Consider the following 16,420-nt stretch of genomic DNA (forward strand, 5'->3'; position numbering starts at 1 on the left):
AGTGCTTTCTCATAATTTCCCTGTCCCTTTGCTGCCTACACCCCGACACTGTATGAAAATGACTCTGGAGACAACATAAAGTGCTGTTTCTGCAGCTTGCTTTTTTGTACATCTCAGGGTTTTGCTCTTCTCCTATGCTCAAACTTCACTAAGCATTTAAGATTTTGAAATCTGATCGCTGCTGGGATGGCAGTGGAGTGATTTGAGAGAGAATTACTGCTACTGTACGTGCCAGTTTGGAGCCACTGGCTAGTACTTAATGATAGACTATTACTAGCTGGCAGTGGAGAGCCAAATGGAAGTACTCTGCTTTTAAGGTAAAATCTTAAGGGGTAACTTGCTACTACATGAACTGAGTCTTTTATATGTGCAGGACCAATCTTCTTTTCAGCTATTACAGCTTGTAGAAAGCATTGATGGTTTATCAGTTAATAGTTCTAAAATCTTAGTGCTTAGGTCTTTGGTTCCATGCTGGGGAATGGGGACATCTTACCTGCAAGCAGGTGCCATGGTCAGCCGAGATCCCCCGCTTGGCCCTTATGGGATGCTGAGCCCTTTGCATCTATAGCAAATCTAACTGAACAGCGTGGTGCCACTGCCAGACTCCCAAGGGGAGTTTGTGATCTATCACCAAGGTAGTGAGAGGAAACCCATGAACATTTGCATGGCTCTACTTCCTTCCCAACTTAAATGCAGCATAATTTAAAACAGATGAGGTGTTTCTGACAGGCTGCAGTGAGCCCAATCCATTGTTCGTGCTGATGGAAACACCTCTTGAAACGGGTAGGCTTTGCCAGAGCCCAAGAAGTGCACAAGCTTCTACATCTCAGGTTTTTTTTGGCTTCTGCTTTGTTCTGCATCTCACTTTCTGCACTCATACCAAGTAGCCAAAGAGGTCTCTCTCCCCCAGGGAAATGACATGCCAGTGACAAGGTCTCTGTCCCTGTGCTGGCTCTCCCTGGTATGCAGAGAGAAATGTCTGGCTGTGTTCCCATGTCCTGCCCCAGCAGGGGCACCTCTGCCCAGCTGACACAAGGGACTAAGCAGACACATTACCTCTGCCCCTTTGGCTGAACCTGCTGGCTCAGCTTCAGAGGGTTTGTCTTCCCCCTTATCGCAGCAGCTGAAATTCCAAACAAAACCCAGCCACAGACTTATTCAAAACATTTATTAGTGTTTAAGGAAAATAATAGTGTGAAAGGTACAGAGCTTTGTCTAAAGTCATATGCATTTTTTTTTCCTTTTCTATTTTTTTTTGTACAAGCTTATTTGGCTGCAACTTCTACATGAGATAGAACTAGTATGTTTTTCTCCCAGAGATTTGGAATTAAGGACAGTTTGGTATTTTTTGTTCCTTTCTTCTTTTTTTTTTCCTTCCCTTTTATTTCAGCACTTCAAGTTAGGACAGCATCTTCCAGGGTTTACTGCTATCTTTCTCCAGTAGGCATTTTGCTTCTCCCAGTATTTTCATTCCAGAACAAGGCTCATTCCAGATGCAAAGCATAAAGGAAAACATTCATACCTTAGCTTTTAAGCTAAACCTCCTTCATGAACAGCAAGTTCATAAGGAATGTTAAAGCATCATACAGTATCTAAACAGACTCTTTTTTTTTTCCTCCTTTTTTTTTTTTATAAAGAATTAAGGCTATGCAGATGTCACAATAAAATAATCTCAGGTAAAACACGCCCTATTTGTTAGATATGAAAGAAGGTTTAACAATAAATAAATGATTTATGCTGTCAATAACATTATGGAACTGTATAAAACTATATTTACGCAGCTTTAAACATAACAAAAAACATACTAGTGGCATGAATATATACAACACAGGTCATGACATGTTTAAATTATAATAGCCAGCAGTGTTTTGGTTTTGTTTTCTTTTTAATGGAGACACTATAATAAATAGAAATGTTAAATATTTACAATAATAGCATATGTGGAATCAGTAGATGAACACATAAAATCTTCACACACAGAGGAAAAAAAAGTTATGCCTTATTTAAAAAAAAAAAAAATCCCTCCCACCCACAGCTTGCCCTCCCCCCCAAAATTTCCACTGACTAAACAAGGGGAATGTACAGTTTTCCCCCTAGAACAAATGAATACAAATAAAACTGTATGCATGCTGAGGTGGTATGTTGAGCGAGACATTCAAGGATGTAGTGCTCTGTGTTTGGTTCCCATTGATAAATCAGACCTCTAGTCAGAGAGGGATCTTATTTTAGTTCGATGCAAGAACATTGGTAGCAAGATGTTTCTGTTTTGTGTTTGGTGTTTTTTTTCTCTTGGATTGTCTTTTTGGTTTGAGCTTGTTCTTCATGGTGGCTACATGCCACCAAGGGAGAGAGGACACTCAGAGGAAACCCATGGAGGCATGCTAGAAACCTTCTTAAGAGTATCACCAGCAGCCACTTTGTTTTTGGAGCCGAAGAGTTGGCCATCAGAGGCAGGCCCAAACAAACCTTGGCAAGCTCCTTCATGGGACAGCTGCATATGGGCCAACAGAGCAGCTGGCACTCTCACTGCCAGGAGCTCTGCTCCTCATGTTGGCATGGTCTTTGCTACTGTAGTACCTGGTCCGATCCCACCTCTTTCTAATTAAGTCACATGAAAATTTTATCACAGAACATAGTTATAATCAGGCAGGATCAAGGTCATGTATTCAAGCAAAGACCTGGTGATGACATAGAGACACACCTTTTCAACTTAATGGTCCTCTCTTGCTTCCTACGTGGCTTCTATTAAAAGTAATGCCTATATCTTCTGCGGGTGGATACATGCATTAAACCCTGAATACAGCTATTAAGAGCTGTGCTCACTTAGCAGTAACTAAAATCTTAGTTGGAAATTGTAGCCAAATTCCACCACCTTCTACTGTTTATGCAGCTCCTTCCCACCATGCGGCAAGACGTACGTTACTTTGCTGGGTACGTTCTGTCTCTACTGAACTGCCTTCCTGCCCCCACAGCTTTCCTCCCAAACTTTCTAAATGAGAAGGCTCAAATCCCTGGTGTGATTCCCACTTTAAGAAAACTTGCATTTTCTCTAGAGGAAGCTGAAGAGCTCGCCCTTCTGTCCCTGTGGATGCTCTAACCTCCATTTCCAGTACAGTATCTGGGGATACAGGCTTGAGGATCTGCAAGCTGAGAACTACAATTGCATAGGGGGTAGGAGAGACGTGTCCAAACACCTTGTTCGCACTTACAGCTGCTCAGAGACAATAAGCTCTTTACAGTCTCCACCTTCAGTAACTCATTCTGCAGATATTGGTGGTCATTATCTACATAGCGGTTACCAAATCCACCCCCTCTCCTTATCTTTGGCATTTGGATAAACCACAGCTGATAGGCAGGTTAAAGTGAGGCTCCACAGCCCAGCAAATGCACCACGGTACTGCTAAGGAGAGATACATTTCTGCTGGGCCTTCAATGCAGCCCTACAGAAGAACAAAGTACACCGGGTCCTTTATTGTCTGAGCCTGCACCCATCCTAACTTTGGGCTGCCTCTAGGGGTGAAGGATCTCTGTCACCCAGTGGGCAGGTGTAAAGCTGAGAAGATGCACAGGGGCTTGAGAGGTCCACTAGCATACTCTTGGGAGTCCTCCATATTGTGCAAGTCTTAACAGTCACATTGCCTTTTTTGGAAGCTGACTACTCACCTTTGATATACTGAAGCGTCTGGATTAGCAAGTGCTAAGTTATGCAGTGGTTAAAACACAAACAGGGGGCACTTAAACTAGGCAGCATCACCCAGATGGGAACAATGGCTCAGAAGTTAGTTAAGAGAAAGCGGTGGAGCTCCAGACCACACGGTTCCTGTGCAAGAGACAGAGTAGCTATTTCAACTAGAGAGTGTCACACAGAGAGCCTTGAGCTCTTGCGTTCCCAGCCACAAGCAGAAACCAAATCCCCCTGGAATTCAGCCATCTGCTGTAGGGCTGTGCCCTAAACCTTCAGAGGTGCTAAGCCACAAACAGCCACATGCAATCTGGCTGAGCCCTCTTGGAACCTTCTCCCCTGCCAAGGGGACCAAGAAAAAAAGCAAAACAAAACCCCAAACCAACCCAACAACCCCCAAACAAGATCCTAAGTTTCAACTGATGTCCATTTCAGAACAAAAGGGGAAAAGAATTTAGTTGGAGACATTTTGCAACATTTGGCGGCTGCTCAAGTGTTGAGTTTGCTGGATATATAACCCATTGCCACTGCTCTCCCTTTGCTACTATATACACTGTTGCTGAGGTCCATATATATCTTGCAATGCCCTGTGCTTGACCTCTGAATGGGAAATGCTTTGGAATGTCCATAGATGGGAAGATGGGACTCAACGGAGGAGGTTTCCAGTGGAGGGGAAGGATGGGGGTAACAGGAAGTTGGTGTCATTTTTCACCTCCGGATGTCAGAGAAGTCGGACAGTTCATCTGCCCGGTCTGTGATCCCGTGTGCCCCTTTGGGACCGTGGCCCCCAGCTTTCACCCGGGCATGAGCATTCAGGTGGCCCTTTGTACCTCTCTCCCCCTTAGATGCTCGCGAGCTCTCCCTGTGGTCTGAGTCGGAGTGGGCCAGCATGTCCCCGCGGCCTGCAGCGGCTTTGCTGGTGTCACCTGGTTTCTTCTCAGGACCCAGGATGGCTTCACCATGCACGGCTGAGGTGCAGAAGCTCAGGATGGAGCAGAGACTTCCCCAGTTCTGTTCACACTGGGCCTGGACACTTCGTGTTATTGCCTTTTTCACCTCCTCGCCACAGGTGAGGAGGATATTCACTAGGTCAACGTATGGCCTGGAGGTAAAGGAAACAGTGACAGCAGAGTCAAAAAAATATGTAAGGGTTATCTATCAGTAAACCAGTGTAAAGGCCTCTTCCCCTCTGCTAAGCTCCGTTCAGAAGCATTTTCCCTGCTGCCCCCCACCTCAGCAGCCTTGTAGAGCAACTCTGCACCATGTTTTGTTATGCAGCGAGGTCAGCCATAGCACTGTTAAGATATGCACACGGTGGCATCCTGTCAAACAAAGCTTCCCTCAAGTGCTGGATCTGCACTGATTGCTCCCCAACTTGAGATGTTCTTGGAGAACTGTAATGTCAACCGCAGAAAGAATATGAGGTCTACATACTTGACAGATAGGGCTCTTAAATGGAAGAACTTCCAAAAGACTTTCCGTGTCCCTTCATCTTTATTAGCCAAGATACTCAACAAAGGAAACCTGCTCACATCCAGAGCCATCGACTTCAAACAGCTTAGTATCTCCAGGTGAACAGCTGCTACAGAGCACACACTGATCACTGGCCTGCAAGAGGAAGGCATTTCCTCATCTCTGCAGAGAGCAACGTTCAAATAGAGGTTCTCTGGCTCTTCCAGTCATCTTATGATCTCCCAAAAAGTTTCACCAGCTGTTGACCTTCACCACAAGCCAGATCCTACCTGGACGCACAATCCAACCACAGAGAACTCAGAGACATGGCAGTTCACTTTGGTGGCACTGTTTCCTCGCACACCAAGTGTTCTTTATTTCCTTATGGAGTACAGCTTTCAGTACGTACCTGGATTCCAATGGTCCAACACCATTCCTGCTTCCCACCCACCCATCTGTGGCCCCACAGCACAAGGCAGCCCAAGAGCAGGCACTTCATCTTCCTCAGCCACAGGTCACAGAGTGCAGCAATTTTAAAATAGTTGTGGTCACAAGTTTTGTGGGTCAGTATTGATGCTGTCTATTGACACAACTGCTCCGCTGCTAGCAGACCCAGAAGGGCGTGCTTAAAACTCTTCCCTGGTAGGAACCATCCACAGTGCAAATGAGAACTGCCTGGAGTCAGCAGCTGTGTTTGTGTGGAGTGATGGGGTTGCACCTTCCGGGCATACTGTCCACCAGCTCTGGTGGCTATGGACAAGTCTAAATCTTTTCCCATGAACCAAGCCAGAAGAATGAAACAGTTCTCCAAGAGATTGTAACTGGTCTCTGACACTATCCTGATTTTACTTTGCCTGACTGTTTAAACTCATTTCTGAATAACTAATCTTGGAGAGCCACCTATTCCTCTATCTCAGAATATTTCCCATATTTGGATTGTTTCTGCCTGTTTAAAAAAAAGTTACTTGGAATGCAGCAATGACCAATCTGCCAGGACCTGTCACCACTTCCACCATAGCAAATCAGCCTGACCCCCACCACAGCTGACTCAGAAGGAGACTGCACCTCCCTGACTGCGTTCCTCAACACTCACCAGAATAAAACAAAGAGTCAGAGAACAAGCCCAAGAGCAGCCACTTGCTTCTCCACTCTTTCTTGTTTTAATTGTAACATAGAAAATGAGAACAGAGTACACTGCATGCAAAGTGACCCAGCAAAAAGAAGAAAAAACCCCAACTCAACAAAAAAACATAAATCATTTGTTGAAATTGAGCATAACCTTTATAGAAATCTGCAAGAAAAAAGCTGCTGGTATGACTAAAAAAAGTGTCTCAGCTGCCAAGTATTTCAGGTATTCAGAGTCTGCCAGAGCCCTGTGGATTAATACTGGCCCGTTTCTCCTTCACTGTTTTACTTTCTGCATTTCAGCTGGCCTGACCATAGTACCTGAACTGAGCACAAGGCTGCGAGTCAGCAGACATGATTTTATTTCCAGCTCTGCCACACTTGCCTATTGATCTTGAACAAGTTCCTTAGTTCAAGAGCTTCAGAGGCTATCGCCTCTAAATTTAGGGGAGAGGAGGAGGCTGTCTGGCTTCTATTTGGGGAGTCCCACGTAGGAAAGCTAAGCTCTGACTCCGTGAGATGCTGAAGTGTAGGAAGCTCTAAATGAGATCGTGCAAATTAGAGGTGTTCAGCTGAATGACCCATCTCTTCTCAAACCAAGAGCTCCCCAAAAAGCTCCCCTTTGAGCATTCCTGCTTTAGCCGGTTCATAAAATGAGGCTAACTCACTCCTCTTTCCACAGGCTTTTGGCGCTCATAGTTCTTCTCATCCCCGAATGATGGGAGGTGAAGGGGGTGTTAATTGCTGTGAAGTACCCAGTTTATAGCCTACTAACACTGTCTGAGCAGTGCCCACAGAGAGGTGCTGCTGTGCAGGACTGAGCCCTGCTTCCCCTCTCCCCCCGGCACCAGGGTGCTGCTCTTTGCCTTGGACACAGCCAGCAGTCTTAGCAAGGCTAGGATCTACAACCAGCTATGCCTTTAATCCCAGCCTCAGGAATGTCCATGGCAAGAGCCTTGCTTTCAGGACACCACATCAATCTTCTATGAACCGCAGCAAATGATTCTGCATTTGAGTACAATGGCATCAAAGTATCTCTCTGCAACTGCAGCTTACGAATTAGAGGGGGTAGTTTCAACAGAAAGGGAATCAAAGCACAGCTTCTTTAGATACCAATGCAAACGCCAAGTACAACATAAATGATTCTCTTAAAAAGAGAATTGTCACCATCACTGGGATGTGGAGTTTCTGTGCTAGTATCTGCTAGGGATACAAAGAGGCATGGTAAGAAGATGCTGTAAGGTTAAGCTTGTTGCCAGGTTGTGGCTCAGCCTTGTTTAGGAGTGAGATGTTCACCTGCAAGAAAAACTGTCTCTGATTTTCTCATTTGTGCACAGAGTTGGTACAACCAGCTTGGGCCTGGTCTCTTGCTGTCATGTAGCAGCTTTGATCAATTCCAAATAGGTGCCCTCCAAGGAATGGCAGGCACGAATCCTGTGTTCCCAGTCAGAGGAATGAACTCCTCAAACTCCCAATTTGTGCTTTTGTACACCTCCATGTTTTATTAAAAGGCATTTGAGATTAATAAAGAATAAAATGAATGGGAGATGACCTGAGGGACTGCAGCTCTTTCAGGGATAATTAATTATAAGACGTTTGAAAGTATGTATTTAAAAAAGGCACAATCATCTTGCTGACAACTTTGCACAGCCCTTCTTCCCTCTTCTGCTCTAGATGTCATCTTTAGCAGGATACTGGGGTCCAGCTTGGAAAGCTGGACATGGGGAATGCTCACACTGTATTTGCCAAAGGACCAAGTCAACAGAGAGATCTGACTTCAGCCCATTTCATTTCCTTCCAGTCACATCTGACCTTTTGCAAAGAAAATAGTTTTCAAGAGCCCTTGCAAATAAACCATTACCTTGGTCTTGCACATGGGAAAACACCACGATCTAAAGGCCAGGAGATGAAACAGCTCTTGGGCAGATGCACAGCCCATTGGCATCATTGTGCTCCTGGAAGGAGCTCCCACACCCCTGACTGCACTAGCAGGGAGGCACTTACTCATGCTGCAGCAGGTCTTTGAAGTGAATCATCTCCACAATGACCTGGACGTTCTCCTTGGCAGCGGAGCAGAGGTCATGCTTCAGGTAGCACTCCCGCTGTAACTGGAACACCATCTCTTTAATGGCAGGGCACTTACGGCTGATGCAGCTGAATTTATGCCTCAAGGCATGAGCCTTACACTTCAGAGCGTCTTTAATGAAGGATTTTCCCTGAGAAGAGAAGAAATAGAGTAGGTCTGTATTTTTGTCCATTAAGCACAGCAGCTGATTTATGCCCAGCTAGCTGCTCCTCTGTAGGACCATGTCAAGGATTATTAGATTGCTAAAGGTATCAGATAATGGCTTTTCTCTCTCTGTTTCTCTGCTCTTAAGACCATGCTAAATTACCTGAGGTTTTGTTATCCCACTGGAGTTGAACACATAGGGCTTTCTCACTGGTATTTTGAGGTTTCCTCTACCCCGACATCTGAATGTCCAATAAGGGAAAGGGCAAAAGTAAGCATCTTGAAATAATTCACTGCTCAAGGTACTGGCTTCATTTGTTTCTAGAGTGGCAGCACAGCAGCTTCACAGAAAGAAGAGGGCAACCTGCCATGACTGAGGTCCCCAGGACCAAAGACAGACACCCATTCAGTAATGGGAGCTGGATGAGATGAGCTTTGAGGGTCCTTTCCAATCTGATGCAATCTGTGAACTTTTTTTTGTTAATTTTAAAATTGGTTTTAAACTCAGAGCCAGGCATGCACTGTCTAGATACACCTGTCCCACTCCCCAGCATTTCCTCTTCAGAGAACTCAAATCCCTGCTAATAATAATCCTACAGTACCTTGATGCCTGCTTGCTGCAAGAAGTGAGATTAAGAAAATCAAATCAAGAAACTATGAAGTTGCAGGAAAGTTTTTAGCAGCATCTCTTTATAAACACTTTGTGGTTCATTCATTCAACTGCTTGATGAGTATCAAAACCATCCCTTCCTTTTCTCTTTGCTCTCTCATACCGTAGCCGCAGTCCACGGTGCATGTGTCAGTCTAACAGCCCTCCTCAGACCCTCTTTATGTTGCTGAGCAATACGTATGTAGAAACCTCCTGCATTACCCCCATCTGTCCACTAGCTTCAGATTAGCTTACACAAATGCTTCATGAAGACCTAACTCTAGTTATCCTTTCTCCAGAGAGTACACTGGCACAGCTCCATTGACATTAAGATTCACCCAGACCTTCAGGCAGATGTCCCCAAATTGTTTCGAGCCAGAAATGTTTCTTGCTGATCAAAGAACTGCTTCAGTCATCATCCCTTTCTATTCCCCATATCAAAGGCATTTACTTGCCCTTCCCTTCGATAAGAAACACACACAGCACAGCAGGCAAATAAGGATAAAAAATAAAATTCTTACATAAACCAAACCTGACATCAATTCTAAGGTTACAAGGACAGGAAAGCAGAAAGCAGGGCATGGAAAATGGTCAGCATTAGTCTTGTAATTTAATGCAGCCTGAAACAACTGTAGATAATACAGAGATGAGCTGTGAAAAAAGCCATGTCATAGCAGAGGCTACAGTCACCTCCACATCAAATGAAGCTCCAGGGGTTTAATACTGCTACACTGCAATGGAAACAGCTTGGATGTGAAATAGGCTGTATTTGATTAGCAGTACCTGGGGATCCTGGGAAACAGGCATCAATGGCTACACTCAACCTTCATAGGCACGTTTCCCTCCCCTCCCAGCTGGGCTTACTTCTTTGGACAACTCTGTTCACTGACAGAATATGGTGCAAAAATAAATGAGCGTTTTCTGGAAGCCACTTGGAAATTAAAGGTTTTCAAATACCCACAGAACAAAACTCAGCTTTTAACAGCTACCCAGACCCTTCGTACATCTTTGATAATTTGAGCCTAAAACTCCAGCACTTCAAAAGTGTCTCCTACTGGGTGGTCCCACTATCATTCACAGAGCAGGCTGAATTCTGAAGGCAGCTCTACTGTATACCATGCTTTTAACAGTGGTTAATAGCTGGTGCTTTTACTCAAGTTATACTGTAAACTGCACGGTCAAGTCAAATGGCCCATTGTAATGTTCTCTTCTCTCCACACTGAAGTAGGAGAGTAGGTTTACAAGCCATAATAACAGGATGTCTCAATGGTGCATAAAAGGTCTGGAGAGAAAATGAAGGGCAAACTTAATACCACATACAATCTAAGCAATGTATTTTAACATCAATGCTTGAACCAAAGACTTATTTGAATACAGCAGCTTTAGGAGTTGCCTGCACTGCTCACATGCACGTCTTGAGAAACAGCTTTAATGGCTGCACACTGGGAAGCATTTTGATACACTCAAATGAACTGAGAGCTCAAGCTGCATTTCAGAATCAGCTCTGAACATACACACTGTAGAAGCCTAAGCCACACAGTGTTTCTGAGAGCTATGCTGAGCTACATTAGAGTTCTGATTTCATTATCCTGGGTGCAGTATGTGGAAGTGATCCAGGGTGCTGTAGCTAGAGGCAGCCTGTCTTCCAAGATAGGCTGCACACCACTGCTCTATCACTGTTCTAGGGTCTGGATGCTGCACCTTTCAATGGAAGAATTCTTAGTGAAGCTGGTCAAGTACAAAGTATATTTGCTCTGTAATGGTAGGGTTTTTTTTTGGTAAAGATGTGTTAAGGAACTAAAATACATGCCAAGTGGATATTAGAAGCAAGCAGATAAATAAGACATTTCACTGTGTTACCTGGGCATCAAATTTTCCAGCGTTGTGCAGGAATGTCATGCAGATCTCGTGTAAGCCTCGGATCTCACAAGAATTGTTCTCAAAGCATTCAAACACTCCACATCCCACATCACCAGCATTAACCAGGCAGTGCTGGATTTCAGCTAAAATGAGCATTATCACAGTTAATTTGAAGAATTCTTCATAGAAGCTGGTGGTGGGTACGGGTGGGGAAGGAAAAAGTTATTTTGCTAACATCATCAATTCAAAAGAAAAACCATGTGACAACAGTTTTTGTACCCACAGCATACCCACTTTTTGCACAAATTAGGCCAAAACTTGGGCATATTATGTTATGAGAGTGATATCCAAGAAGCAAATGCCAAATCCTCTATGCTTACATCAAGCTATTTCACTTGAGAGCTGTCTAATGCTTCTGCAGTCCTCAAGAGCAAAGGATGGGCATGATTTTTTGCCATCTGACTTGTACAAAGTCCCCCATCAGATTCAAGTGCCAAATAAGAAGCCTGGGACCCAGCTAGCTGTAATGACTCATTTCTAGTGCTCTGAGTTAGTTTAGTGCCACAGGATTTTTTATAATTATTTTTTACAGATCAATGGGTTTGCCATCATGATGTCTATGAAATTAATGACAGAACTCCCACTGACAAAGTCCTTTGTACTGACTCCTGCATAAAACTGCAACCATGTCCTTGCCTATGCAGAAATCAGTTGAAAGAATATATAAATGTATATGTAGTATGTAAGGTAAATCTAGAGCTAGCTGTTACATACATATCTGTGCTGCCCTTTCAGATGTTACATAATACATGAAAAAAAAAATGCTGTCTAATACTCACTCACAAAAAAAACCAACCCCAAAATCTAACTCTTAACAAGTCAGCTTCTGGTCCTTTTAAAAAAAAGAAAATGGTTGTAGTAGTACTGCCAGAGGGAATGTGGTTGCTGAAAAAGCCTGGGGATAAAGTTAAACAGGGGCAGCTTTTAGGCCAGAACTGAGGATGCTAAGAATTCCTGTACTCTGTGCCCTAGTGGTACCTTTAATTAAAGCTCGCCCTTGGGAGTCAGCCTAATCCCCCTCCGAACCGCAGCGTGTTTCAGTCATCCCCAGCCTCCGCCCCCTCCCCCCCTCCTTCGCCATGCGGTCCATTTGCAAGTCTTTACAGCAACTTTCGGTCTAATTCCAACCCGCTGCAAGGCAAAGAGAGGAGCCGCGGATGTAAATGCGGAGTCTGACGGAGTTCCCATGACCCCCCCCCCCTCCCCCGGCTCAAAACCAAATCACTGCCGCTGCTTCCCTTCCCCCCCCCCCATCTTCTACCTGCCCCGAAGCGCATCTGGGGGTGGGCCATACGGGAGCCCCAGGATCGGCTGCTGGGATTGTCTCAGCCACACGCGAAAAGCTGCGCAAACACGCACGCACCAGGGGGGGTGTATGGAAAAATGGAGCTCTTTGTAGAGCGCTGCAGAGCGCGGAGCTGGGCTTTTTTGGGGCCGGGAGCTCAGCTGTAGTGCTTGTGTTGGCATCCGGATGCAAACCCTTTGCCGGATCACATGTCCTGGCTCCAGCGTGCTGAGAACTGCACAGTGCCGTGATTCACATGTGGCAGTCCCTAATGGGCATTCGTGCATTCCTGCTCGTGTGTGTTTAAACACGTCTCGTAGCACTGAGAGTGTTAAAAAAAAAAAAGGGGGGGGGAGAAGAAAAAAAAAGGAGGGGGGTTGGGAAGGGAGAGCAGGGGGGAAGGGAAGCGTTTGGATCCCGCGCTCTCTTTGCACGGCTGGGAAGCGATCCAGCGAAGTGCACGCCTCAGCTCTCTCTTTCTAGGCAGATAATACCCGGGGGAGGGAGCGCAGGGGGCGGGAGGAGGAGAGAACCCCCCGGTCCGTTGCATCATTGCATGACTCCCTATGGAGGAGGCAAAGCACCAGTCACTTCCAGCCACTTCCCTTCCGTCCTGTCCCCTCTCGACCCGGTTTCAAAAGCTGCGCCGAGAAACTTTCTCCTCCCCAGCCTCAGTACCTCAGCCGGGCTCCCGCCGCCCCTGGCACTGGTCCCCGTCGGTACCTGGCCGCTCGGCACCGACTCCAGGAGCGTTGCCGCGGCTGTGGCAAGGCAACACGTGCTTTGCCAGACTGGGCTTTAAAGATAACAAGGAGGGAGCGCTCATTTCCTCTGCCCATCTATGCCCGACAGTCCGACACCGGAATTAAACGCCTGTCACAACTCAACGCCGCGATTTCCCGGCGCTCCAGAAGCAGTAAAGGGACTTATGGACAGCCCGCACCCCCCAACGGTTGCACCTCCCCGTACCTGTGTTCTGCAGGGACAGGCGCCCCTTCTGCTGCGGGGTCCTGTCCTGCGGCCCCTCCGGCGGGTGGGTCGCCTCAGTGCCCACCGCCGCCCGAGCGCTGGCGAGCAGTAGGGCCAGGGCCAGCAGCTTGCCGCGGAGCTCCGCGCACATGGTCGCGCCTTCCCCCCGCCGCCGCCGCCGCCGCGTCCTCCCCCGTGGGGTGCCGCACCCGGGCCCAGCGCGCTCCTCGCCGCGGCCCCGCGAACCGCATGTGCCCGACACGGCGGCGAGCGCGGAGTGGCGGCAACGGCGCCGGAGGGTGCCTCAAATATCCCCGCCGAGCCCCGGTGTCACTCGCATGAGGGAGCCGAGCAGGTGTCGCTCCGCGCCGCGGCCAATGGCAGACGCCGCCCTGCTCCGACCGCCCGCCGGGGGCCGGCCCTGCCCCGCCGGCAGGTTGCAGCCTCCCGCCTCCTTCGCCCCCCCCGCCGTGTCGCTCCGCGGGGGATGGGCATGTGGGGGGCAGCGGGCAGGCACTGCAGCCCACTGGTGGTGGTGGAAGACGAAGGTGCGGTATAGGCGGGGAGGAAAGAGAAAAAAAGGGAAAAAGGGAAAGAGAACCTGGGCTTTTAACAATCGCGCTGCTTTGGAGGGAGGGAGGCAGCACAGAGCGGTTGGTCCCCCCGCAGCTGCAGAGCAAGGAAGGCAACTTCGGACCGACGCTGCCCTTGTGTGAGAAGCCGCGGGGGTGCCGGTGCTCGGAGCTGGCTGTCCTGCGGCACTCATTGAATGACTTGATTTAAAAGAAAAAACCCTCATCCCTCTCCGAAGCAGCTATTACACTGACTTTCTTCGAAATTCTCTGCTCCCTTCTCCTTTTATTTATTTCCCCAGAATTTTGGACCTTGCGAGCTTCAGATTGCTTTGGGCTAAATCCAGCACCTGGGAGGGGGGACATGGCACCTGAGTGCAGACCCGGCTGGGCGAGCAGGGCCAGGCGCGGCCTTATTTGACCAACTTCTCGCCCCAGCCTTTCTGACACAATGGGGAGAGCATCACTCCCCTGCAAACGCCCCAGAGTAAGCCCCCAGCCAGCTCTGGCTGCTCCCTTTTCTCCCGTAGCCGAAGAGGGGGAGGGGGCCAGGACACGTAGGGAAATCTCTAGCAGGTGATGAGAAGTGCCGCGCTGGCTGGGGAGGGGGCGTGTATGTCTTCCCTCACCCTGTCGTAATGCACATCGGCTATTTCATCAGACCCCGCAGGCCACATGCGGCTTCTGCCTTCCCCAGCAGCCCCCCAGCCCCCGTTGTTGCCGGGGCACGCTGGTTCGGGCCGGGAGCGGGGGTCCCGCCGGGGGGGGCGCAGCCAGTAATGTCTCCAGCTGCTGCCGCCGCCCGGTTCCTCACAGCTGTCAAAATGCACTTGAGGAAATCCACTCACACCTCCCTGAGCAAGGGTCTCCTCGGCGGGACGTGACACTGCGCCGCAGGACCATGGCTCCACGGCTACGCACCAGCAGGCACGTTTTGACACCCCCCTCACAGCCCCCGAGACATCGCCCCCGCGGCTCTGCGCGCCTGAGCCATCCCTGGGTTTGTCCCAGGCCAGGAGGTTTGTTTGCTGGGTCTGAGTGGTGTGAAGTTTGCTATTCTTTAGGGTTTGACTTCGAAACATCTTTTTAAGATTGAAATTCTTAGCGTGGTGCTAAAGCTCATGTGGAAATTCCCTTTCATCGATATGCTGCTGCCTTGTAAACTGCAACTTGCAGCTTTCCTGTGAGGAACTGGCTGTGCCAGTGCAGATGTCTGCAAAGCCCCTGTGCCCCTGGGATGGGCTCTGCCCTTTTTGACAACAGGGCTATTAAAGGAATAGGTTTTTCTTCTTCATTTTTACCTCACCCCGAGTGTCTGGTGGCCCTTCTTTTGTCCTCGTTCCCTTGCTATTTATACAGCTGAAGAATTTTGCTATTTAATTGCCTTTGCTAGGTCTAACTTGCTTGACTTTAACAGTTCTCATCTCCAGTGCTCAAAGACCAGACACTGTACAGACTCAGGAGCAGCACCCAGGGAATTTGGACAGGAGAATTTAAGAGACAGCAGTTTTTCTCTGTTGAAGGAGGTAACAGGAGTACATTTACTATTCCTGAGCAGCAAGTTTGTGTTATACATATAAAATGCTGGTGGTTTTATTTATTTATTTTCCTTAAGCCTTACAAATTGTGCTTTCTCCTAAAGCCTTTTCCTTGCTGCTTTAGGTCTGATGCCCTCCTGCAGCTATTCCTCATCAATCTTTCTGCTTCTTTGTGCCAGATCCCAGGTTGCTTGCTTTGGTTAACTTCTCTAGTCAGGTCTCGTAATTTCTCAGAGCATGTCCTTCGAATCACACGGCCTTGGGCTGCCCTATTGAGGCTGGTCCTCCCCTTCAGCCCATATTGTATTCATTGCTCCATCCAAGGTTATTTTCACATCATTTCCTTACCAAAACCGTGTCTAAGATAGCACCCCCTCGTGTCACTGTTTGTTGGAGAAATCTACCGGCTTCCAGCACGCTGAGCATTTCTCATCTTCTCCTGCTCAGCAGACACTGCTGGTCGGTGGGTGGCATGTAGAGCTGTAAGATTTTTCCCTGCTTGTCTTTCTGGAGGTCACTCATTAGGGTGCTCCTAGGATTAGAGGGTCTGGTCCTACTCAGCCCTTCCTTAGCAAGCAAGAATCTGTGCCTTCATTCTAAAGGTGAATGCCGTCAGGAAAAATGCACGTGATACACAAGTCATGCTCTAGCAAATTTGGCATCTTCTGGAGCGTGGTGTAATTTGCTCCCTGGCAGCATGATCAACTGCTGCTTTGAGTGCCAGGTAATTTTATAGAATTGTTACCAGCTCTGGTGATTTAGAGGCTGGTTTCCAGGAGACTCGTGGTGCCTGAATTGTGAGGTCCTGAGCCTGCAGATTTGCTCCAGTGGCAGGGAGCTTGTATGGACGCAGGTACTTGACTGCAGGATGTTGGCTGGTTGTGAGACGTTCAGGTGACTTGAGTAATGCTTTGGAGAGGACCATGACTGCTTCCAGCTGTTTTTAATAACCATTGGGGATACACTTTAGAGTTCCCTTTAGTTACCATGTATGGGGT

The 16,420-nt window shown here is 47.7% G+C and overlaps 1 protein-coding gene across 1 annotated transcript; it reads right to left on the bottom strand.

The window, feature by feature from the left end:
* Positions 1–1,153: 1,153 nt before the first annotated feature.
* STC2 (stanniocalcin 2) lies at positions 1,154–14,072 on the bottom strand. The gene is made up of 4 exons (XM_064161839.1): positions 13,313–14,072; positions 10,999–11,141; positions 8,264–8,475; positions 1,154–4,784 (listed from the first exon to the last, which is right to left on the bottom strand). Exons 1-4 carry the CDS (start codon positions 13,461–13,463, stop codon positions 4,391–4,393), a joined length of 900 nt encoding a protein of 299 aa, XP_064017909.1. The 5' UTR covers positions 13,464–14,072; the 3' UTR covers positions 1,154–4,390.
* Positions 14,073–16,420: the final 2,348 nt, after the last annotated feature.

This window comes from Pogoniulus pusillus, chromosome 22 (genome assembly GCF_015220805.1).
Source record: "Pogoniulus pusillus isolate bPogPus1 chromosome 22, bPogPus1.pri, whole genome shotgun sequence".
NCBI classification, from domain to species: Eukaryota; Metazoa; Chordata; class Aves; order Piciformes; family Lybiidae; genus Pogoniulus; species Pogoniulus pusillus.

Coding starts and splice junctions, on each gene's coding strand:
- STC2 (XM_064161839.1), bottom strand. CDS start 13,463: ATGTGCGCGGAGCTCCGCGGCAAGCTGCTGGCCCTGGCCCTACTGCTC. Junction 11,142..13,312: donor CCTGTCCCTGCAGAACACAG/GTACGGGGAGGT, acceptor TGCTCATTTTAG/CTGAAATCCAGCACTGCCTG. Junction 4,785..8,263: donor AAAGACCTGCTGCAGCATGA/GTAAGTGCCTCC, acceptor CTTTACCTCCAG/GCCATACGTTGACCTAGTGA.